This window comes from Cheilinus undulatus, linkage group 10 (genome assembly GCF_018320785.1).
Source record: "Cheilinus undulatus linkage group 10, ASM1832078v1, whole genome shotgun sequence".
In the NCBI taxonomy this organism is placed as follows: Eukaryota; Metazoa; Chordata; class Actinopteri; order Labriformes; family Labridae; genus Cheilinus; species Cheilinus undulatus.
In genome coordinates, this window is record NC_054874.1 from 1,113,394 (window position 1) to 1,137,130 (window position 23,737).

Here is a 23,737-nt window from a genome sequence, read left to right on the forward strand (position 1 = left end):
CTGGCGGTGGTATAAGGTCACGCTGAGGTCATCTGACTCTCTTTAACTTCATCTGAGGATTTTCTTCATTCACTTAAACCAACTTTGTCATTTTTCCACCTTTAAATTGTAGTTTCTGAGTCGATCTAATACTAGGGATGGACGATTTAAAAAAAATATCTGATTGCAATTGTTGCAATTTTGATATGAATTGTTCGTTAATGAGCATTCTCATTTCGATTTAGAAAAATTACAAAAATAAGGAAAGTGTGGTTTTTGCAGTGGCCTGTGTGATGCTTTGGGAAAGCGTCATAAAAAATAGTGTGTGTGCACTAAAACTTCACTATTAAGTCAAAAGTCCCCACTTTAATGCTCCCCTTACTGAGTTGTAGTCCAATCACTGCACACGTGCACCAGCGCAGAGACGCTGAGACATTGTGCAGTTATGTGGGGAAAAACAGACGTTTCCATTAGGGATGGGAACAATTAATCATCATGACATCCTTGTTAATGTTTAAGAGCCCTAGGCTTTCGAAGGGTGAAAATGAATAAATCATTGAGAAACACACTCATTAGTTACCTGTTTTTGTTATACAGGGAAATATATAGGCTATATATATATGTGCATGCCCATGTATGTTTTTATACATACATAAGGATTCATAAATTAATTGATGGTTTACATTATAGATGCTTGAGTTGGCAGGTTTCTTCCAAACTTCCATCCCTAGTTTCCATGTAAGTTTTTGCATTAAGAATCTAATGATGAGGACGGTCACATTATGGCATAAATAGAGTAGAGATGAGTCTACTGTCTGTGAGAGCTGATGGAAGTGAGCTGCAGTTTTTAAGAAACCCAAACTTTCCAGAGATCAGGAAACAATTCAACCTCTGTATGACTTTAAAATAAACTAGAGAAATTGCATTTCCTTGCAGCAAATGTGTTGAAATGCTGAGGCTGAATGCAGAAAATTAGAAAATGTGAAAGCAAACTGCTAAAAGCATGAAACAAAGCTGAAAATAAGAAGGCATAACTAGATCAAAATTGCAATTTCAGCTAAAATTGCGTGGGGATGCTGAGAGCTAAATTGTCAAAGAACTGCTGAAAATCAGTGAAAAAGCAAAAAATTTGCTGAAAGTAGCATTAAAAACATCCCAGTAAAATAGCATAAAATAGCTAAATTGCATAAAAATAGCTGAAAATAGCATAAAATAGCTAAATTGAATAAAAAAATAGCTGAAATGGCATAAGAACAGCTCAAAGTAGCCTAGAATAGCTGAAAATAGCATAAGAATAGCGTAAAGTAGCCTGAAATAGCTCAAAGTAGCATAAGAATAGCGTAAAGTAGCCTAAAATAGCTCAAAGTAGCATAAGAATAGCTCAAAGTAGCCTAAAATAGCTGAAAATAGCATAAGATTGGCTGAAAGTAGCCTGAAATAGCTGACAATAGCATAAGAATAGCTTTAAGTCGCCTAGAATAGCTCAAAATAGCATAAGAATAGCTTAAAGTAGCCTAGAATAGCTGTAAATAGCATAAGAACAGCGTAAAGTAGCCTAAAATAGCTGAAAATAGCATAAGATTGGCCGAAAGTAGCCTGAAATAGCTCAAAGTAGCCTTTAAAATGAAAAGGGTTTAAAAGTAGGAAAAAATGTTATTTAATGGCAAAAAGTAGCTTAAATGATGAAAAGTGGGAAAAATTGTGAAAAAGGGGCAAAGAAGTTTCCCTTTTTTAAGGTTTTCTGGGGGAATGATATTTAAATTTAAGACATAAAAGACCCTCAAGAGTCACATGTTAAATATCACTGGTTTACAGTTTAAAATCCATTATAGTAAAAGCCACATGTATGTGGTAGTTAACAGGAGTGTTGATGAATTCATTTGTGTGTCTGTGTAGGGCTCCTAGGTTGCTATGGTAACGAGCGCCTGCATTACATCATCGTTAATTAAGTCACAGCTGAGATCAAAGGAAATTAGCCACACCTGTTAGTTTCTGTTAAAGTGGGCTCAGAAAACAATTTTGAGAGCTCAGAACATGCACTCAGACAACCTCAATTTACAATGTACTTGTAAAACCTAGCAGAAAACCAAAGGTATCGTGAGAATCAGCAGAAGCTGACGAACATGGTGATATGTTTTTTATGTTTGGGAAGCAAAAAATCATGCTACAAGAGTACGATAAAAAAGGGCTTCTTTCTGACTCAGATGAGCAGAGTGTCAATATCTGTAACATTGCAGCAGATGGAGCGAGAGCTCCCCATACTTGGGACATTTGGTCCTCTCAAGCCAAAATTGTGCATGATATGGCTTTGGTTCTTGATTTGACAGTAGCGGGACAAGTTTGCCTCCGTTTTGATGTCTTTTTTATGTCTGTGGAGTGAAGTTACTGGATTTTATAGATGTTTGTTCGGGATGTGTCTTCTGTCTGAACAGCAGGTTGCTCCACTCTGACTGATGATGTCATCCACTCTAAGGTCTGACTTTTTTGTGTAAAACCCCAAAAGTTTGTGTTGCTTAAACTGTGAAATCTCAAAAACTGTAGAAGAAAGCTAAAAGCTGAATGTATGTTGAATTGCTGAAGAGTTTGTCTACGTTTTAAAGCAAAAATGAAGTCTGTAAGTGAAAGTATGCAGAATCTGTTGAATCTCAAAGTTGACACAGTTTTAGGCAGAACTGCAAAAATCTTCCATTCATTTTAATGGGGCCAAAAACTGTGAAAAATGTCAAATTTTGTAAAAAGTAAAAGGGTTAGAAATGTGAAAAATACAAGCACACTTCTCCTGAACATGCTGAACATGATAAAAGTTGAACGGTGAAAATCGGACTAACTGTGGAAACTGTGAAAAGTGCCAAAAAATGTACGGAAGAAGAAGAAGAATGCCTCAGCATTTCAACATAATGATATTAATGTGTAAACAAAGTTGGTAAATATTACTGTGACACTGCTATTGCTACCCATAACTAGGAGTGAAATCACATGTGGCACTGTTATGATAGGGATGTGGTTTTCTTCGCGTTTCCTTCATTCAGAGAGGAATCAGGGTGGCGCTGAAGTGACAATAGATATTACTGTTCCTTTAACTCTTAGGGGTCCACGATCACGCCAGCGTGATTTCATCATACGCTACTATTGTCATATGACAGCATGAAAACAAAGCTACATTTGCACTGCAGTCACTTCTCGTGGAAAGAATGATCTTTAAGCTTTCTTTCAGTTTTTGTTTGATGCCAGTAGGCCAAGTAAAACAGGAAATAAGATCATTTTAATTTGGTATAAAATAATGTTGCACATAGGGGACAATAAACCATGCTGTACAGCAACACTGGTATTTTTCATAATTTCAGCATTTTGTAAATCGTTTTTAAAAATGACAAAATATCATTTTAAATAACAGTTTTTAAAAATCCATTTTTCTCGGGTGTTGTGTTTTTTGGAGGTCATATATCTAATATGGTAAATTAAACTTACAAAGTTATAGTTTTCATTTTAAGTTGAGGTAGTGCCAGAAAAACATAACAAACGTGAGCATGGTCAACATTTTCAATTTGTTTTGTCAAAAGAAAATTGTGAAAATGCCAAATAGCCAGTGGACCTGTAAGGGTTAAATAAGCCGTTCCAGTAATTAAACCCACTCTCTGTTATTCTGAATATTTAACATGGGGTGTCAGAATTTGTGCAGGTACCTGCTGTGGGTGTGGACTGGAGTGGATGCTGGTGCAGTGGGAGCGGGATTAAGAAAAGAGTCCTGTGCAGGGCTCTAGTCTTATATATAACTCAGTGAATATCAATAAATCATTCAACACAACATGTATTAGATTAAACTAAGGCTGAACAGTTTAGAAAAATTCAGTTATTTTAGAAAAGTTTTTATTTTCCCTGAGGGGAAACTTCATTTGCAGCAGATGTTCACACAAGCCAAACACAGCATAAAAATGCATGAATTCATACGAGGAGCATGAATTCATGACTAATGGACTAATAAACATAAATATTCTTCAGTCTCCTCTCCTGCATCGATCTCCCGCTGCATTCAGGTCTTCACTGATCAGATCAGCGCCGTCGGTCTTCTTCTGAAACTCTGTGGTTCTGAACTTCAGACTCTAAACGTTCCTCTGAGCTCAGATCTGGTCTGAAGAAAAAGGAGGAAGTCCCACGGTGCTAGATCAGGAGAAGCGGGAGGTGATCGTCACTGGAATGTCTTTACTCAGAGCTCAGTGAGAGCTGGAGCGTTGTCCTGATGAAGAATGGAACCATTTCTCCTCATCTGTGCTCTCTTTCTCCAGACTTTCTCTCAGTTTTTCTAGAACCTGTCTGTAATAGTGCTGATTCACCCTCTCCTCCAGAACCAGAACCACCAACATAGTCTTGGATCTGGACTGTCGTTGTGGACCTTTCCCCCTCCTGGGTGATGATGCTGCTTTCATGCACTGACTGACGTTTTGTATCAGGATTTAAGGCGGAACAATTTGGGAATATAATCTGATTGCAATTTTTGGGGTTTTGGGTTTTTGTCATCCTTATATTTACAATGTTACAATGTTACAATGTCATTTAGCAGACGCTTTTCTCCAAAGCGACGTACATTTGAGAGCAAGAAAAACACAAGCAACGATCTAGACAAGAAGAAACAACATCAGTAAGTGCCATCAAGTGCTTCAGGTCCAATTGGACGCAAGTGCTGCCATGTAGAGTTTAAGGCAGAGTACCTAAAATATACGTTGTTGTGGAGTTTTTTTTTTGTTTGTTTGTTTTGTTTTGTTTTGTTTATTTAATAAGAAAAAAGTACAAAAATGAAGAAGGTAGGACTTTTTGTCAACTATTCTAAAAAATAAGCACTTGAATGATTTCATGATATGTCATGCATAACATCTCTGCTGCTAAAAACTAGTTTAAACTGGTGTTTTGACACAAACGCCAGGTGAAAGAATATTGCACCTTTTGCGATTTGAAAAGTGCAGCTGGCCATTTTAAGTTCCCAGGCCTAATCGTATTGAAGGTCCAAGTTTCATTCATGTAATCTCTCCTTCTAAAAATGTGAGTTTCCTTCAGTTTCTTTCAGAACGTCTCCTCTGTTGTGCTTTTTTTTTTTTTTTTTTCTTTTCAGAAGTTTAGGGACAACTTCAGCACACTTCAGTCCTGGTCAGGTTTTTATGCTAAATAACCGAACTGTCCCTTTATCAGTGGGGACCATGCCTGCTCTCATTCTGATCCCGAGAGGTCGATCATTTCCAGACGTTTGTTCAGGTTGTTGAATTTTCTAAATCAGTGGTCCTCAAATGGTGTCTCAAGACACACTAGTGCAGCTTGAGACAAGTCTAGGTGTTCCTTGGGGATCTGGTTGGACCCCTGAAAAACCCCCAGAGAATGGACCCTCCCCAGTCGTGATTTATTGATGAGTGTGTGTGTTGGATCAGTAGCATTGGTGCTAGCATCCTGGCTAACAGTTACCTCATTGGCAAGCTATTATTGAGTTGAAATTGGTGTTGAAATGATCATTATTCATGCTTCTTTTAATCCAGTTAACCAATCGTTCTACCCATTTTGCCACTAATTTTGTCAACTTAAACCATTTTTGCTGCTTTTTGCAATTTTGCAACTTTTTATAAATACTTTTGACCCATTTTTTGCAACTTTATTGGAACCTTTTGCGACATTTAACCCATTTTTGCTACCTTTTGATTGTTTTTGCCTAATTTTGCTATTATTTGGACATTTTTTACCAATTATTTAATCACTTTTTACCACGTTTTAGCAACTTTAACCCTTTTTGCCACTTTTCTGCCACACTAACCCATTTTTGCCACCTTCTTGCTAATTTTCACTCACTTTGTCTAGCCACTTTTTTGCCGAATTTTGCCCATTTTTTAATCACTTTTATAACATTTTAGCCTCCTTTTTATAACATTTAACCCTTTTGGCCACTATTAACCCATTTTTGCCACCTTTTTGACACTTTCAACATGTCTTGCCACTGTTAACCAATTTTTGGCCCCTTATGCCAGTTGTTAACCATTTTTGACTTTGTCTTGCCACTTTTTACCCAATTTTGCCATGTTTCATCATCACTTTAACCAATTTTTGCCACCTTTCAGGCACCTTTTCCCCTCTTTGCCACCCCCTCCCTCCCTTATGGGCCACCTTGACTGTTATATTCTTTATAAAGTCTATTTCGTATTGATATGAATATGGTGTGCCTTGAGATTTTGGCTTAACCTTAGGTGTGCCTCGGGTGAAGAAAGTTTGAAAACTACTGTTCTAGAGTGTCTGATGGTCATGGTCCAGGACGTTCCTGGTCTTGGACTTTCTCTCTGCCTTCACTAAATCTTTAGTTCCATTCAAACACATGTGACCGTGATAGCAGAGTTCCCCACAAACCTCAGATAATGGACCGAAACATTCAGCTGCCGTTTCCTTCAGTATCAACTAAAAGTATAGTTACTCAGCTCATCAGCCGAGACTCTCGTCTCTCTTTGACTCAGGCGGGCTGTCTTCAGAACAAACTGCTCTGTAAAGAGAAATAATTTTAATTTTTAACTCTCTAGTTTCTAAAAAGAGAGTAAAAAGTTCTGTGTGATTAATCAGGATCAGTTTCAGTCAGGATTTTGTCTCACAGCATCAAGAAATCAAGATGATGAGATTAATAGTAGGGCTGGGAAATTAATCTTTAAATTAGATTAAATCATAAAAGTGTTTTCTTTTTTATGCTTTACACATTATTACAACATTCAAGTGTCTTTTATTTATTTATTTTTTTTTACAAAAATCTTTTTTTTCTCATGTATTTTTTTTTCTTCATCACAATGAGAATAATATGAGAAATAATCATCCCTTCAATATAGCAGTTGATATTAAATTGGCTATAAGAGCCAGAATCACAGATATTTTTTTCTAAATTGTTTATCCTGAGTTTAGCTTATCTAATATTGTGCTTGTTATAATATAGAATGATTTCTTGCTTATGTTTGTTAAAAAAAACAAAAAACAAAATGAGGAACCTAAATAATCGCAATCGCAGATCACATAAATCGTTCAGCCCTAATCAATAGTTACTTTGTCATGGTCGCGTTATTCTCGCTTTGTCCTGAGGGTTTGGCTTGTGTAGAAAATATTTTTTATTTTAAACATAAGAGAACATAATCATTACCTAAAAATCACCATTATTCTTAATTTAATTTATTCATTTATTTGATTTGAAATTCATTTTGAATATAAAAAAGAAACATCAGTCATACAAAAATGTAGAAAAATCAAAATAATGTTACACAATATAAAAATAAAGAAGAGAGCGCAGTACAAGAGTGTCAGGGATTTTCTTATATTTGAAAGGAGGGGAGAAGTTCTTCATCCTTATTTCATTTATTTTAGCCAGAATGGAGCGGCTCCACTGGACGGTGTTGTTGACAGAGGAAAGGTCCTCAGGAACGTCAGGGGCCATCAGATCTGTTCTAAAAGGATCCCGGTTGAGTTTTGTCACTCAAAAAGCTCTAAACTGACAAACCGATGAAGAGGCTGAGATTTACCCACAAGGACTTGCTGCTGAAATTATTCTGTATTTATGGTGTGAGTGTAACCCCGGTGTTGTGGTTCTGCACAGAACTGGATTTTACAACCACCCTCAGTGTTGTTCTTGTGAAGACGTAGGAAGCCGGCGTTGTCTTCATGTGTGTGTCAGTGTGTTTCAGGTTCTGGGTGTGTGTGTCGGTGTGTTTCAGGGTCTGGGTGTGTGTGTCGGTGTGTTTCAGGGTCTGGGTGTGTGTGTCGGTGTGTTTCAGGGTCTGGGTGTGTGTGTCGGTGTGTTTCAGGGTCTGGGTGTGTGTGTGTGTGTGTGTGTGTGTGTGTGTTAAAGGGTCTGGGTGCCAGTAGAGTGTCTGCACCTGCCGGCTGTTGTCCGAATTCCAAGACCGATATAGCTGTGCCCACTTAGTGATGCAAACATGAATGCACATGCTAACGCTCCTACTGAGACTCAGACACAGGAGGATTACATGTTTAACTCTGATAGATCTCCGTTAATGGCTGCTCTCTGTAGAGACAGGTACTTTATCTGATATTAACATGTACAGGACTTTAGAAGGAACACTTCATACTAAGACGTTAGTGTCATTTACATGTGTGTTAAACAAAGAAACTCACTAGATTTATACATCTGGAGAAAATAAATCAATATATACTACAATAACCGTATCAAAGTATAACATATATGTAGCATCCCAATATTAAGAATGTGTAGAATAATATAGGATATAAACGGTATTGCTGATGCACATTATGTGAAACTCTGTGGTTTTCTCTTATATGTGTTAATGAGTAACACTACATCTGTATTTTGCTACAGATGGTGTTATTCTTGAAAACCTGAGAGCCATTTCAGACGAGATGACCATTTAAAAAAAGGCAACTGTAATGTAGATGGAGGTGAAGCACAGCCTTGGACTAGGGATGCACCGTGTTATCATCATGATATCTGTTCTGACATATATTAGCTTAAAAAGTTAATTATCGTATCGACATATTTAAAATGTCTGCTGATTTGTACAACCATATCTCAGCTGTAAATATGTTATCCCTTTCTTAAATGTCAGACTGTATTGGATATAAATATTTTCCTATATTAGCTGTAGATAATAGCCTAGATCCACTGTAAAAACTGTCCTATATTAGCTGTAGATATTCATCAAATTAACTGTAAATATTGTCCTATATTAGCTGTAGATATTGGTCTACATTGGCTGTAAATATTTTGCTATATAAGCTTTAGATATTAGCCTGGATCAGCTGTTAATATTGACCTATATTAGCTGTAGATATTGATCTATATTGACTGTAAATATTGTCCTATAATAGCTGTAGATATTGGTCTTTATTGGCTGTAAATATTGTCATATTTAAGCTGTAGAATTGGTCTATATTGACTGTTAATAATGTCCTATATTAGCTGTAGATATTGATCTATATTAACTGTAAATATTGTCCTATCATAGCTGTAGATATTGGTCTACATTGGCTGTAAAATTGGTCTACATTGGCTGTAAATATTGTGCTATATTAGCTATAGATATTGATCTATATTTACCGGTAATATTGTCCTATATTAGCTGTAGATATTGATCTATATTGACTGTAAATATTGTCCTATAATAGCTGTAGATATTGGTCTTTATTGGCTGTAAATATTGTCATATTTAAGCTGTAGAATTGGTCTATATTGACTGTTAATAATGTCCTATATTAGCTGTAGATATTGATCTATATTAACTGTAAATATTGTCCTATCATAGCTGTAGATATTGGTCTACATTGGCTGTAAAATTGGTCTACATTGGCTGTAAATATTGTGCTATATTAGCTATAGATATTGATCTATATTTACCGGTAATATTGTCCTATATAAGCTGTTGATATTGGTCTATATTGACTGTAAATATTGTCCTATATTAGCTGTAGATTTTAGTGTATATTGGCTGTAAATATTGTCCTATAATAGCTGTAGATTTTAGTGTATATTGGCTGTAAATATTGTCCTATAATAGCTGTAGATATTAGTGTATATTGACTGTAAATATTGTCCTATATTAGCTGTAGATTTTAGTGTATATTGACTGTAAATATTGTCCTATATTAGCTGTAGATTTTAGTGTATATTGGCTGTAAATATTGTCCTGTAATAGCTGTAGATATTAGTGTATATTGACTGTAAATATTGTCCTATATTAGCTGTAGATTTTAGTGTATATTGGCTGTAAATATTGTCCTATATTAGCTGTAGATTTTAGTGTATATTGGCTGTAAATATTGTCCTATATTAGCTGTAGATTTTAGTGTATATTGGCTGTAAATATTGTCCTATATTAGCTGTAGATTTTAGTGTATATTGGCTGTAAATATTGTCCTATATTAGCTTTGGATATCAGTCCATATTGATAGCAAATATTTGCCTGTGTCGGCTGTAAAAATCTGCCGTATGATTTTTAACAGGATCAACAGATCTACTGTACATCAGCTTAAGTGTTGTGTTTTTCATGTTTCTTGCCATAAACTTCAATGTGTGTTTGAGTTCTGAGGTTTTAGGTCTTAAGATAATCTATTTTGGCCAGAGCTGTAGCTAAAGTGTGGTTAAAGTTAGGACGACTAGGATATGAGGAAGAGCAGCTATCTCAGCAGCTGTGTTCACCAACCTTAACCTCACCTCAGTCCATTCATAAAGGCCATGTCCAATCTGAGGCAGGGTCTAAGAGAGGTTAACTCTAGGTCTATGATTCAGTTCAGATTTCATGCTGAGGCCTGTTGGTTCTGACTGCTGTGTGTTATCAGGAGAGGCATATAAATGCAGGAAACCCAGCAAGTTAGTGGGTCGAAGTATATGAATGAATAAAAAGAGGCACTGCTATTGTCATTATACTCCTACGTGGTCCAGGACGTACGTGGTTGTCATGGGAACAACATTCTTTCCTGTTAGAAAAGTAGAGAAGCAGCCAGGCTTGGTCTTACAGGAGCAAAAATACTGATGGAAGCAGAGCCATGTGTGTTAGTCTCATCAGAGGAACAGTCCATTTCTGCACAACAGGAATATAACAATTAGCCATTAACTGCTCCGCCTGAGTCTCTTTAGCTAAACAGACACCATACTTTCACCTGTTTTAAATGGTTACATGCATCCTACAGAAGGACACAAACATTCTCTCTGTAGAGGAAAGACTGGAATAAATGCCAGTATCTAAACGGCATGATCAGATGAATAGAGGTTATTTCTGTATTTGTATTAAGTTGCTTCTTGTCTTTTCCACTGACCACGCTGACCAAAACTACATTTAAGCCTAGTTTCTACAAAAAATTAGAGGAAGTGATATGAATGTCTGCTTGGCTTTCATTTTGGTGTTTTATGCAATCTTTTCAGACAGAAATTAGATATTTAAAAATAAAAAGATTTGAATGAATAAGCTCCAGGTTTATTTCTGATAATTTCTCAATAGGATGGTCCCAGCCAGAGATCGCGGGTCTACATGGGGGTCCTTCCTTGTGAGTTCCTGATTTAATCTCTGAGGGTGTATTTTAAAAATGTTGCATCTGTTTTTGTCCGTCAGTTTCCCAGAGCCTCAGCAGGATAACCACAGCGAGGAAGAGAGGGTCCTCAGCCCAGAGAGCCAAAAGTCACCAGAGGTCACCGTCACAGCCTGCTCGTCCACGCCTTCTCCTCCCCCCACTCCACCAGAGTCACCCACTGAAGTCCAAGAGACACCCAAGAAAACCAAGCTGTTCACCCCGAGCAAGCTCAGCTTCACTGTAAGACCCTGAAAATCACTGTGCTTTATATTAGAGTAAGGGTTTGTTTCATTTGGGGTTCTTGTCCTGTCTCAAACTAAGGGTAACTGATTTCTGAGCTGTCCTCTGAGCTGTCTGAGGTTTTAAATGAGACATAAAGGAGAAGTGGAGGACTTATTTACTTCACTGTGGCTGCAGAGAGACACAGATTAACCAACGAAAAGGACAATAAACATGAGATTAGTCTAGAATTTAAAAATGAGCGTGCTAATTGTGGACCCTAGTTTTAAGTAAATATCAGTGTGTTAAAACGTGTCTGCTGATCACGACAATGGATTTTAAAGTAAATAATGATTTTAAGTGGTGCTGAAATAAACAGTGTGTTCCATAGAATACATCAGACTACATGGAAATAGTTGTTTAGTAGTTGTATATCAGTTTACATACTATAATGACCACTACACGATTTTAAATACAGGCCTATGATATTGAAAGTAATGGCATTTAAATATATGAGCCAAGCTGTGCAATTACAGTCCTGCTGAGTTGTCATCAGAGTGCATGCATGGATTTTACCAGAATTGACCTGTGTCTCTGTATCTATGCATTTATACATTAATATGACAAATAGGTTTGTTTTTTTATTTTGAAACTCACAAATTGGTCTCAAAAATTAGAATGAAAATCATGGTGGTAAAATGGAGATTTTGATATGGCCATTAAAAAATTGTGATATAATGTTTTTTCTATATCGGCCCCCTTAAGCGCTATCTTTTTGTTTTTTTATACAGTGGTACATAAGTTACAGTAGAGCTCACCTAGGAGAACAACAATGCTGTAGGACACTGAAAGCTGATTCTTTAGTAAGGATGTACAACGTAGAAAATCAGTTAAGGGAGGCGGCTGGTTTTTAGGTCAACCTAGGTACTAGGGGTGGGAGAAAAAATCGATACAGCATAGCATCGCAATATTTTGTCTGGTGATGTATCATATTGTCTTGTCCACCAAGTATTTATTTTTTCAAATTAATTGCCAATATGAACTGAAGTCTATAATAATGGAAAAATAAAATCAGTTGTTTGTCCAGTGAGGTTGTTAGAGGTGACAGTCATTGAGCAGGAGATAGTGAGTACAACAAACATGGCAGCACCAGGGGAAGGACGTTAGGAACGCAAGCAGGGCATTAATTAGATGGACATGACACGTGAGATTTGCAAGTAGTGCTACATGAAAATAAAATACTGCAGAAATACGACAAACATGAGGGCAAGACTAATGCTTAAACAGCTAAACAGTTGAAAAAATGTTATAAATCACAATATATTTCAATATGTGGTATGGCAATACTCTCTGTATTGCAAAATGTTTAAAATCACGATAATATCGTATCATGGGGCCACTAGTGATTCCCACCCCTACTAGGCATGTTTGATAACATTAAAAATCTAATTATTTAAGGGAAAACCTTTACCCCTTTGGACATTTGATGTCTAGCAGTAGACTTTATGCCATTGATGGACAGGGTTATACGTTTCTGAATGCTTGTTCTTTATTACATTTATCTGTGTTTTTATCGGTTTAGTTCATCTATGTGTTTTTCTCCTCCAGTCCTCCCAGTCAGGAGGGAACAACATGAACCTCTCGGACCTGCCAACCTTCACTCCCAGCACTTTCCCTCCCAGTGCCTTCAACTATGAGCGACCGAGGCATTTTATTCAGTCTCAGGCTGCCTTCCAGGCTCCCAGCTATGAGAGCGTAATGAGGGAGGCCAAGGAGAACCAGAACAACTCCCAGAACTTCAGCAGCCCCCTAAGTAGTCCCACTGTCACAGAGACTCAAACAAAGATGTCACAGAACGAGTCTTTTTCTCAAACTCAGTCAGTGTCAAAGTCTGTGTCGCAAACCCAGACCCAGTTTCAGACCATGAGCTTGGACCAGAGCCAGGTCCAGTCTGCTGCTCAGACCCAGACCAACGGGACAGTCAAGTCCTCTCCCTCCTCGTCCAGTCTCAGCTCCCCCATGTCCACCCCAGCCTTCTCTGCCCCACCCACTCTTTCTTCTTCTGTTCCCTTACTCAGTCCTTCCTCCCTTTTCCCAGACTCCTCATCCTCTCTCCCCCGCACCACCATGCGCTCCACCATCACCCTCACTCCCAGTGTTCCCAGTGCTACTGGCCTCGGCAGCGCCACCCTACCAGCCAATCAGGACAGCCTGTCAGCGTCTGCCGCCTACCTCTGCTCCGTGCTGCCCTCTAACTCCTCCTTCACCAAGCTGTCTCCTACCTCCAACCACCCCTACCCCTCTATCTCCCCCTCTCGCTCCCCCCTCCTCCCCTCCAGCCCCCTCCTCCCCATCAGGGCCTCCTCCTCTCCTTCCTCCCCGCCTCAGCAGCCTCTGCCAGTGTCCCCTTCCCTCCCTCGCTCCCCGCTCTCCCCGTCTTCTGTCCCACAGCCCAACGCTCCCAGCAGTCCGAGCAGGGTCCAGCCTGCCGTGGTCTCTCTGCCCGCCAGCTACAAGGGAACGCCACACACGTGAGTTCAGCCACACGTCAGCACATACTCACAGGAAGAAAGGGAGATGGAGAGTTTTACTCCCTTTAAACAGTGGGGTCCATTCACCAACCATCCTACACAGAGATGTGTTCTTAAACCCATGCTCTCTGGTTTTAAGTAGAACTTCCAAAGTTTCATTATCTGGAGTTTTTAGCTAAGAACTAAATCTTTGAACTCCTGAAAGCACTCCTGTGCACTTTTGATTGCTGGTATGAATACTTTTATCGTGGCACTGTACGCCTCACATTAATTATAACAAATCTAAAACCCATATAACTCATCATTGAGTTGGATGGCCTCCATATTTGCTTATAGACAAAATCATTGGCATGTTTTCTTTAAATAGACATCTAAAGGCACCTGAAGCTGCCTGTAAACTAGATCGATTCAGTCTTTTCAAACCAGCAGGCATTTATTTGCATGTGATGCAAGGCAGATATTTCTGATCTCAAAACATGTATAAAGATGCGTTGTTCATGCAAAGTGTGAAGTCCCACTTTAAAACAGGAAAGTCACCAAGATGCTTTGCACCAGGTCTTCAAGGGCCCTTTGTCCAAGTTTCATACATTCCACAAGCTTGGCCCTTAATGTGCTACAACAATAAGAAAATGCCAGAGCTGACCATATTTACATATAATTTATCATCACTTATTTTACGGTCTACAGAGGTGGAATTGTTTCCTGATCTCTGGAAAGTTTATATGTCATAAAAACTGAAGCACACTTCCATCAGTTCTTGGAGACAGTCGACCAGGGGTCATCAAGGTCTTGCACAAGGGCCAGATTTAGTCTCGGCAGAAACTCTGGGGGCCGAACTTTCAAATAAACAAAAATTAGATAAATATTTTAACCTCTTTTAGATACTTTCTACCTCTTTAACCCATTTTTTGACATTATTTAACCCCTTTTGAGCCACTTTTCCTGCCTGTTTTATCCTCTTGGCGTCACTCTTTTATTCATTTTTTTCCACTTTTCCCATATTTTTTGCCAGTTTTAACCAATTTTTGCCACTTTTCACCCATTTTGCCGCTCTTTAAACCCTTTTTTGAAACTTTCTTGCTAATTATTGCCCCTGGGTTCCACTCTTTAAACGCTTTTCACTACTTTGCCAGGCTGTTTTTGCTATATGTTTGCCTCTTTTTGATTCTTCAACCAAAATTCTGCCGTTCTTTAACCCCTTTCAAATCACTTTTCCTGTATGTTTTATCTCCTTTGCGCCACTCTTTTATCCTTTTTTGCAACTCTCTTGTATTTTTGCTACTTTTAAACCATTTTAAATACTTCTTTATCTCCTTTTACCTCATTTTAACCTATTTCACCACTTTTCCTGTCCATTTTTTGTCCCTTTGTGCCACTTAACACCAATTTTTGCCACTCTCTAACCCCTTTTCACCACTTTATCTGTCCATTTTTGCAACATTTCTGCCAACTTTAACCCTATTTTATTTTTTATTTTTTACTATTTATGGCTGGCATGTAAATTTCTATTAAATACGATCAAATATTGAGTCATTCTAAAATTATTTCAATATTAATGGTTTTTGGGTTGGATTCAAAAGCTGCAGACATTTAGGCTAAAGCCAACAACATCTCCTTTTCCTCCTTTTCTGAATTTAATGATCTTCTGGGGGCCGGACAGAAAGCTTTGGGGGGCCTGATATGGCCCCCGGGCCACCAGTTGATGATCAGTGCAGTAGACTAATCTTTATTCTATTAAGGCGGTGCTGTTACCTTCTTCATCATTAGATGCTTCCGTTTTGCATGGAAAGGTTTTATTTTTTTTCCTAAATAACGGCACAATGGCTCAGCCTCTCTGCACACCGGTGCACATGTGCAATGAAAGGCCAACAAAACAATAAGAGATGATTAAAGCTGTGCATTTTGACTTATTTACACATTTCCTGTGTATATTGTTTAACATGAGCATGGAGAAGTGCTTTGAACAGACCTAAATTTGATCGGGGATTGTGGAGCAGTTCTATCGTCTAATCCAAATACGTTTCCCTGTGGGCGTGTTTCTACAACGTCTGGTTGTTTTCCGACTCTGTCCCTTTTTCTTATGAGCTCATAGCAAATGAAACACATTCACATGGATGTGACATTATTCCCAGCTCTGCCATTAGACTTCCAAGGTTAATGGGAAGCAGCAGAAGTCCCAGGATGATGATTCGGTGCATCACTTTGGGATTTTATTGAAAATCTGTACATATATTTATGATTTTGTTGTGGTTCCAGTCTTGAACCAGTACACCCAAAAAGTCTTCTGAGAGGAATCAAGGACAGTCGGAGCAAAGGTGTGGCGTGCAAATCCGCACAGACAGACAGCACAATATGGTCCACTGCCACTTTTTTAAAATGCAGAAGGTGTAATATTTCTTTAACCTGAAATCTGAGTCAAAATAACAGTTTAATACTTTTTTAGTAGCAAGGTAAAGGTGTTGATGATGCTCTACACATCATGAAAATATTAAAGTGTCCATGTTTTAGTAGTTTTCAAAAACCCTGCTTTATTTTTGTTTATAGTGCTAATTAAAGATGAGTGACATGAAAATCATCATTCTCCTTATTACAATTCCTATTGAGTTTGCAGTATTAGCAAAAATAATTGCAGTTAGATATTTTTATTAACCTTTATTTAACCAGATAAAAACCAATTGAAATCAGGATCTCTTTCACGAGGGTGACCTGGCCAAGAGGTCAGCAGGACATGTCATAAGAACAGTTACAAAGAAGTGACAGTATAGATTAAAACATACAATTTTAGAGGTGCAGCAGTGTTTCAAACTGTTTAGCTCTAACTTGAAAATATTTCATTAAAAACTGCAGGTTGGTAACTCAAAAGTTCTAAAACTGTAAAAGGATTGAAGAAATCCTTTCACAGTTGTAAATGAAATAAAGCCATTGACTGAGGAGTGAAGTTAAATTCCTGAAAAGTTCACCTAGTTTTTTGATAGGATTTCTTTTCTTTGGATCTTTCTCCTCTGTCTTCTTCTTGTGTTTTTAATAAACTTTACTCCCCTCTATCCTACAGCCTTCCCAAGCCTATCCTGAAGAAGTCCATAGCTCCTCGTCCCTCCTCCTCTCGGTCCACGGACGAGGACATTCAGGGCTCCAAGGACGCCCTGATCCAGGATCTGGAGAAGAAGCTGCGCTCTAAAGAGGCCAGAAGGAGAAACAACCAGGTGTGTGGATGTGTGGTGCTTCTGTTCAGTGTGTTAAGGAGTGAGAGAGTGTGTAGGTGTGAGTGTAAACCATAGAGAGAGCAGGAAACCCACATCCCTTCCATCCTCCCCCCTAAATAAAGACCACCTCCCCTCTACTACCCCACACATCTCCACCTTCACCCTCACAGTCTGTGCCTGCTTGAAGCTAACAGAAAACGTCTCTGTTTTCTAAACCAATAACAGCACACTGTCTGTGTGTGTGGAAACACACTTTAACGGTTTAAAGCTTCAATCTCGACAGAAACTGTCCTACGAGGAGCGTATGGCCCGTAGGCTGCTGGGTCCAGACAACGCCAACTACATGTTTGACCAAGACAGTCTGTCAGACTCACAGCCAGACCAGGTACGACCACAAACCTTTACCCCGCCATGGGACGCTTCACTTCCTCTAAAGGTCCTTCAGCCTCAGCTAGGACTGGGCAATATATCAAAACTACCCATAGTTTATGATATATAATGAATTATATAGAAGACAGTGTTAATGTCGATAAAGTTTATGTTGATTAAAAAAAGAGATGTCAGCTCTAAAAAGATCCACTGACAGAAAGAATTCATCTTAAATGTTCATTCTACATGTAGAACTCTTGTTTTATTTAAACTATTTTATTTATTTCAGAAGCATTTGGATTATTAGTAAAAATCAAATAATGTGAATACTTATTTTATACCACAGCAACAAAAATAGAAGCCCAAGACACCCAATACCAGTCAATTTAGTATTTTTATCATTAAAATGAGTGGGAGGAGCTTCCTCCATTCCACTCACTTTACTGATGTTGCCAGTGTTTTTGTGCAATTTAGACAACGCTCTCTGTGAAAAATACGACTGAAGATCATTAAGGTTCTGCACTTTATAGACAGCATGAAAAACTGTGTATTTAAATATATATATAAATATATTTTAATCTAATATTTAGTACGTTTTTTTTTTTTTTTTTACATTTTAGACTGTGTATGGGTTTAGAGTTTTTGCTGAATAAAAATAGGGATGTACAATATCTGTGTCAGCAGTTTTGAAAATTTCTGAAGATATTTACCAGGGGTGTCCCGATCCCCATCGCATGTATCGGATCAGAGCCATTATTAGATCAGCTGTAAGACAACGAAGCGAAAGTAGCAACATTAACAACCCCGTGGCTCAAATGTAGGGCTGGACATTCAATCACAAATGAGATTAAATCGCAACATGGCATAATGCACTTTTCAAATCGTAGACAGTGCAACTTGTCATATTTGTCTCAGAGACCATCCAGCATCATGAAGTGCTTTAATGCAGACTCTTTCAAGAAATATTAATGTGCTGTAGTATTTTTCAGTTTTTTTGTAAATCAGTACATTTGAAAATTCATGGATAACAAAAATAATTCTATTTTAGCATTAAAAATATCATTTGGGTTAAAGAGCTTCTACATATTGGTGTATTAACCATTGCAGAAACATCACAAATGATTTTGGTAATTACCAGTGCTGTTAATTTAGGGCAGCTGTGGCAGAAACCTGACTGTGGTTAGGGTTAGGGTGGTCTAATACATTTGTTAAGCACTGTGTGTATATATATATATATATATATATATATTCACATCTCCTAAAGGTCCGTTTCCCCCCCCATCCCCACTTAGCTCCTGCTTGAAACGGAAAGTGTTCGGAAAAAAAGAACCTTAAGCCCAAAAACGTCAAATTTATAAAAAGGTGAATCAAGATGCTGACAAAGGGTCAAAGACTCTGCAGTCCCGCTGATCAATATACAGCTACATCATGAGGAGGAGGAGGAGGAGGAGGAGGAGGGGGCAGCAGGAGAAGCTGTGAGGGGAGCAGAGGTGTTACAGGTGAGCCTGAGGGTGAAGCAGTGAATAAGCTCTGTAGAGTATCATAATAATATAAATCCAATGTTGTACATCCCTAAATAAAAAAGTTAAAATACCAGTATCCAGTGTCTAGGACTTCTATGTTTGCTGCAGGTTTCAGTCTGATTTAAATTTTCCTACAATCATATCAGCATAGTTAATTCTGGTTTTGTGAAAACATTTATCACATACATCACAATCCAGTTCAAACTCTTGAGCTGTGATTTCTGGTCCATATCGCCCAGCCCTAGTCTCTCCTCTCTAACCGTGTGTTTCAGATCTAACAGAGGTGTGTTGCAGTGCTGACTGTACAGACATTAATGATCTGGTCTAAACCTTCAGCTGGTAGTAAAAACGTCTCATTATTGCCGTCTTTTGGGTTTGAATGGTTAGACTGGGAGCTCGTTTCCCTCCACGGGCCTCCCAGACCTGAGCTGAAAATCCTGCCAGTATCTCCAGCAGCCCCAGTGAGCTCTGTCCTGCTGTCATTATGGCCGGTTACACAGTTTGAGTGTGTGTGTGTGTGTCTGTGTCTGTGCAGGATGTTCTGTCTTCAGCCTCCGTTACCCACAGGGCTTTGCACCATCTATTCTCTCCCTCTCATAAACACAAACACACAACACGTGCACGCACACACGGCGCTCGTCCTCTGAAGCCTACCAGATTATTCCGAGGCTATTTCTAGCCTGCTTTCTGAGAACAAGGCCGTTTCACTGGTGACAACAGGACCTTTGTGTCCCAGCAGACACAGGAGCACGGACGGCAACAGCGGGACATCATGCAGTTTGTCATTGTTGGTTTCAGTTTAACACCGATCACCTCTGTTCATAATCCTCTGTTTTCTGTTTTAGCCAGAATCACCAGAAGGACGGCACACGGGCGGACTCTGGTAAATACAGTTCCTGCTTCAGCTTTGCTGTTAAACTGAGAACCCAGGTTTTATTTCAGATCACTAACACTGCAGAGACATGGTTTTAAAATACACCCCAACATTCTCCCTGAAGTTCAACGGATTTAAAACTACAGATCAATCTCTATAGAGCACTGATCATCAACTGGTGGCCCGGGGGCCATATCAGGCCCCCAAAGCTTCCTGTCCGGCCCCCAGAAGATCAGAAAGGAGGAAAAATAGATGTTGTGGTTTTAAGAGTGTCCCTTGGCTTTAAATGTCTGCAGCTGTTAAATCAATCCCTGAAATAACTTTAGAATGACTTAATATTTGATCTTTTTTGCTGAAATTTACCGTCATACTATGTAGATATTTTAAAAAAGGGTTATGGTTGGCAGAAGTACTGCAAAAATGACCAGTTAAAGTAGTGAAAAGGTGTTAGAGAGTAGCAAAGTAGGTGATGAGTGGCGAAATGCGTTTTGGAGTGGCAAAAAGGGACAAAAAATTGGCAGAAAAAGTGGGGAAAAGAGGTTAAAATGTGGCAAAAATGGTGAAAGAGAAAAAAGGGGCAAAGAGTATCAAAAATTGGTTACAAATGAAAAAAATAGTGCAAAAAAAGTAACGAAAAGGGGTTCAAAAGTGGCAAAAATAGAAGAAAAGTGGCAAAATGGATTACAGAGTGGTACAAAGGAGATAAACATGCAGGAAAAGTGGTTTAAATGCTTTAAAGAATGGCAAAAAATGTGTTACAGAGGCAAAAGCAGCAAAACTGTTAAAGGTGGCAAAAATTGGTTTTAAAGTTGCAAAAATTGTTGAAAAAAATGTAACGAAAAATGGTTCAAAAGTGGCAAAAATAGAAGATAAGTGGCAAAAATTGATAAAATTGGCACAAAGGGGTAAAGCATGCAAGAAAATTGGCTTCAAAAGGGTTAAAATCTTGAAAAAATTTGGTTAGAGAGGCAAAAAGTGATTAAAGTTGTCAAAAATGAACTCATACTAGCACTAAATCATAATTGTAGAGGGCCTGTTCTCTAGGATTTTCAGGGGTCCAGCTAATTTTGTTGTCAGGCTCCTTGTGGCCTGCTGCATTACAGATAATAGGGATATACTGATATACTGATGTAAAGCTTGTAATAACTAAACTTTTCTAAGTTAATTCACTTTCACATACAGACCGAAGAACCGGCCGATGTGAGCCTTCAGGCTCTGCCTTGTTTACTTGAGATCAGGTCCATAATAAAAGTCAGGAATCCCCATTGATGTTATTGTACATTAATGGTAATTGTGCGTGATCCACCATGTCTGAAGGGAAAGGGATGGATCCCTGTGGAGTTCACATATCTCTAACTGAAGCAGAGAAGAGTCTGTTAGAGCAGCCGGCAGGGTTTCAGGCCAACTCAGCATTGCTTATAGTGATGTCAGTGCATACTCTATAGCTGAAGATTAGTCTACTTTCTAAAGCTGAATGAAGTCTGTAGGAGGAACTGAGTTGGAGTTTTATGGCTTTGAGTCCTGGAGAACAGCATAACGGGCACAGCAGACATGATTGGTCCGTCCTGTGCCTGTTTCCTATTGGCTGGTTTATCAAAAACTCAAAGAGCGGGTGTAGAGCTCAACAGTGCCGCCAACTTTTTTAGCTCTGGTTCCAAAAGTGAAATTCTCAGTTCAAACCCTGCGGAGACATTTTTGTAAAATCGTTTTTTCAGTATTTTGAATGAATGAACCAAATAGCTACTGGAACACTGGACAACACATTTGAGTCAGTGCAGGAATGGCATTTAGAAATAGAGAAAAAAGCAAAGATACAAGGCTGTTCACATGTCTTTATAAGGATGAAGGAACTCCATATCCCACAATCCATTGGGATTCATTCGATGTATTATTAAGGATACTTTTCAAGCTTTCAAACTGCATATGTATCTTTTTCTACAGCTATCTATATTAAGGTCTGTACAAGATGAATGATAATGATGTAATATATGGAAGTTTTTATATATTTTGCTCTCATCATCCACAGTGGACACTCTAGTCTTTGTTTGCAGGGATGGTAGATGTTTCCATGGTTACTGAAGACCCCATCAATCAGAGACGTTAGTGTGACACTAAGGATTATGGGTATTGTAGTATTTTTTGGCTAATGTAAAATAAACTGTCTTTGTTTAAGAGAAGTTGATATCTTAGGACAGTGATACTCAACGTGTGGCTCGTGAGCCACATGTGGCTCTTTGGTGATGATTTGTGGCTCTTTCATGTCTTAATTTAAAGTATTATTCCCCCAGAAAACCGTAGAAAACCTTAGATTAGTGCAAGTCACACTAATCAGTTTGTTTCCCACGCTAAAACAGTTGGTTTTAATTGTCATCTTATAAATTTGTCTGTATATTTCCATTGCCCTTATTTGCAATTTTTTGCCACTTTTAATCCATTTTTACTGCTTTAAGTCCATTTCTCTCGCCTCTTTTATCCTGCTTTTTACTATTTGCAATTTTTTCCCCATTTTTACCACTTTTCACCCATCTAAGCTGCCTTTTCCATTAAATTTCACTTTTTTTCCCAAATTGTTGCCACTCTTTGCTGTTTTTTTGCCCATTATCCCACCTTTTCTGCCTTTTGCCCATTTAAGTCACTTTCCACTCATTTTTTGTCATGTTTTTACCACTCTTTGACCATTTTTGCCACCTGCAACACACTTCACTTCTCACCCAAATTTTTCCCACTTTTTCTTCCTCATTTTTATCACGTTTTACCCAGTATTAGGCATTTTATGCACATTTTGCCCTTTTTGCCTTTTTTTTTGCTGCTTTTTGACCATTTTGTCCCCTTTAACTTATTTTTATTTACTTTTTAACCCATTTTTGCCGTTTTCATCACATAGATTATGGCTCTTGCAAAGGTATGTTTCAACAATTTGGCTCTTTGGTTGTGCAGGGTTGAGTAACCCTGTTAGGAGATTTTGTCTTCTACAGGAGCATAAACCATCGTTTCACTCAGGTCAGCCTAGCTAGAATACTTCTGACAATATTCCAACGATCAAATCTGCTGTGGAGAAAATGAACGGGATCTTCTGGAACCACACTGTTGAGATCTATACACATCCAACTTACAGAGAAAGTCTTTTGCTAGTGCAGAGAATTTTTTTGCACAGATAAATATCAGAGTGGCTGTTTCAGAAACAAGCAGAATCAACCTGACTGAGAGGAGAAGGGTGTGAAGACATTTAGAGGACAATCAATGGAAATTTAAGAACAGGGAGGCCGTTAAGAGCACAAAAGAGGGTTTTAATGGAAAGTTTGAAGGAAAATCTGAGACCAAAATCAAGAATTCATGATCTGAAAACATTACAAGGCACTCTTTAGCTTTCCAACAGCAGTGACTCCTCAGACGTATGGAGTCAGTATGCCAACTGTCAGGATAGAAATTGCTCTGGCCTTGTTCTTGCTGTCAGCATGCTTTGGACAGATACTGGGCTGATATGGTGTCTTGTGTTTGTGCTGTCGCTTGTGAAAGCTCCAATTCAGTCATTTAAAATGAGGTGAAATGAGGTCATGAATAGATAATGTGTCTCTCTGCAGGGGGAGGCACCACTCAGGGACAGATGAGAGGAGCAACGAGGGCTCAGCTATCCAGGAGAAATGCTACGCTCCTCGCTTCCTGCAGATCCCTCAAGACCTCACAGTAGAGGAGGGTCGCTTCTGTAGGATTGACTTTAAGGTGAATCTTCTAGTATCACACTCATGTTCATTATCAACCATGCATTCACATGCATTACTTTATCAATCCATTTATTCGATATATATGCAGATAATATCGCAACAAAGTATTAGGGATGATGGGGGGCAGGGAGGGATTTTTGCATGGAGAAACGCTATCAGATGTCTTAGTATTGTGCTGTTTGCAGCTGGGCCAAGCATCAGAATGAGGAAAGACTTGTGGGAAGTCTTTTGTCTCATTAAGGAAAAAACTTTGTGGAAAACGGTGTCAAACATGGAT

The 23,737-nt window shown here is 38.6% G+C and overlaps 1 protein-coding gene across 4 annotated transcripts in view; it reads left to right on the forward strand.

Moving 5' to 3' along the window:
• myot (myotilin) overlaps positions 1 to 23,737 on the forward strand; it is a 56,318-nt gene that overhangs the window by 21,297 nt on the left and 11,284 nt on the right. For 3 of the 4 annotated variants that reach the window (XM_041797313.1, XM_041797316.1, XM_041797315.1), the window contains exons 9-14: positions 11,061 to 11,259; positions 12,847 to 13,769; positions 16,822 to 16,972; positions 17,256 to 17,357; positions 19,710 to 19,747; positions 23,320 to 23,458. In XM_041797313.1, coding sequence (XP_041653247.1) covers positions 11,061 to 11,259; positions 12,847 to 13,769; positions 16,822 to 16,972; positions 17,256 to 17,357; positions 19,710 to 19,747; positions 23,320 to 23,458 — 1,552 coding nt within the window. The remainder of the gene's footprint in view (positions 1 to 11,060; positions 11,260 to 12,846; positions 13,770 to 16,821; positions 16,973 to 17,255; positions 17,358 to 19,709; positions 19,748 to 23,319; positions 23,459 to 23,737) is intronic. The other variant, XM_041797317.1, reaches the window with a different exon arrangement.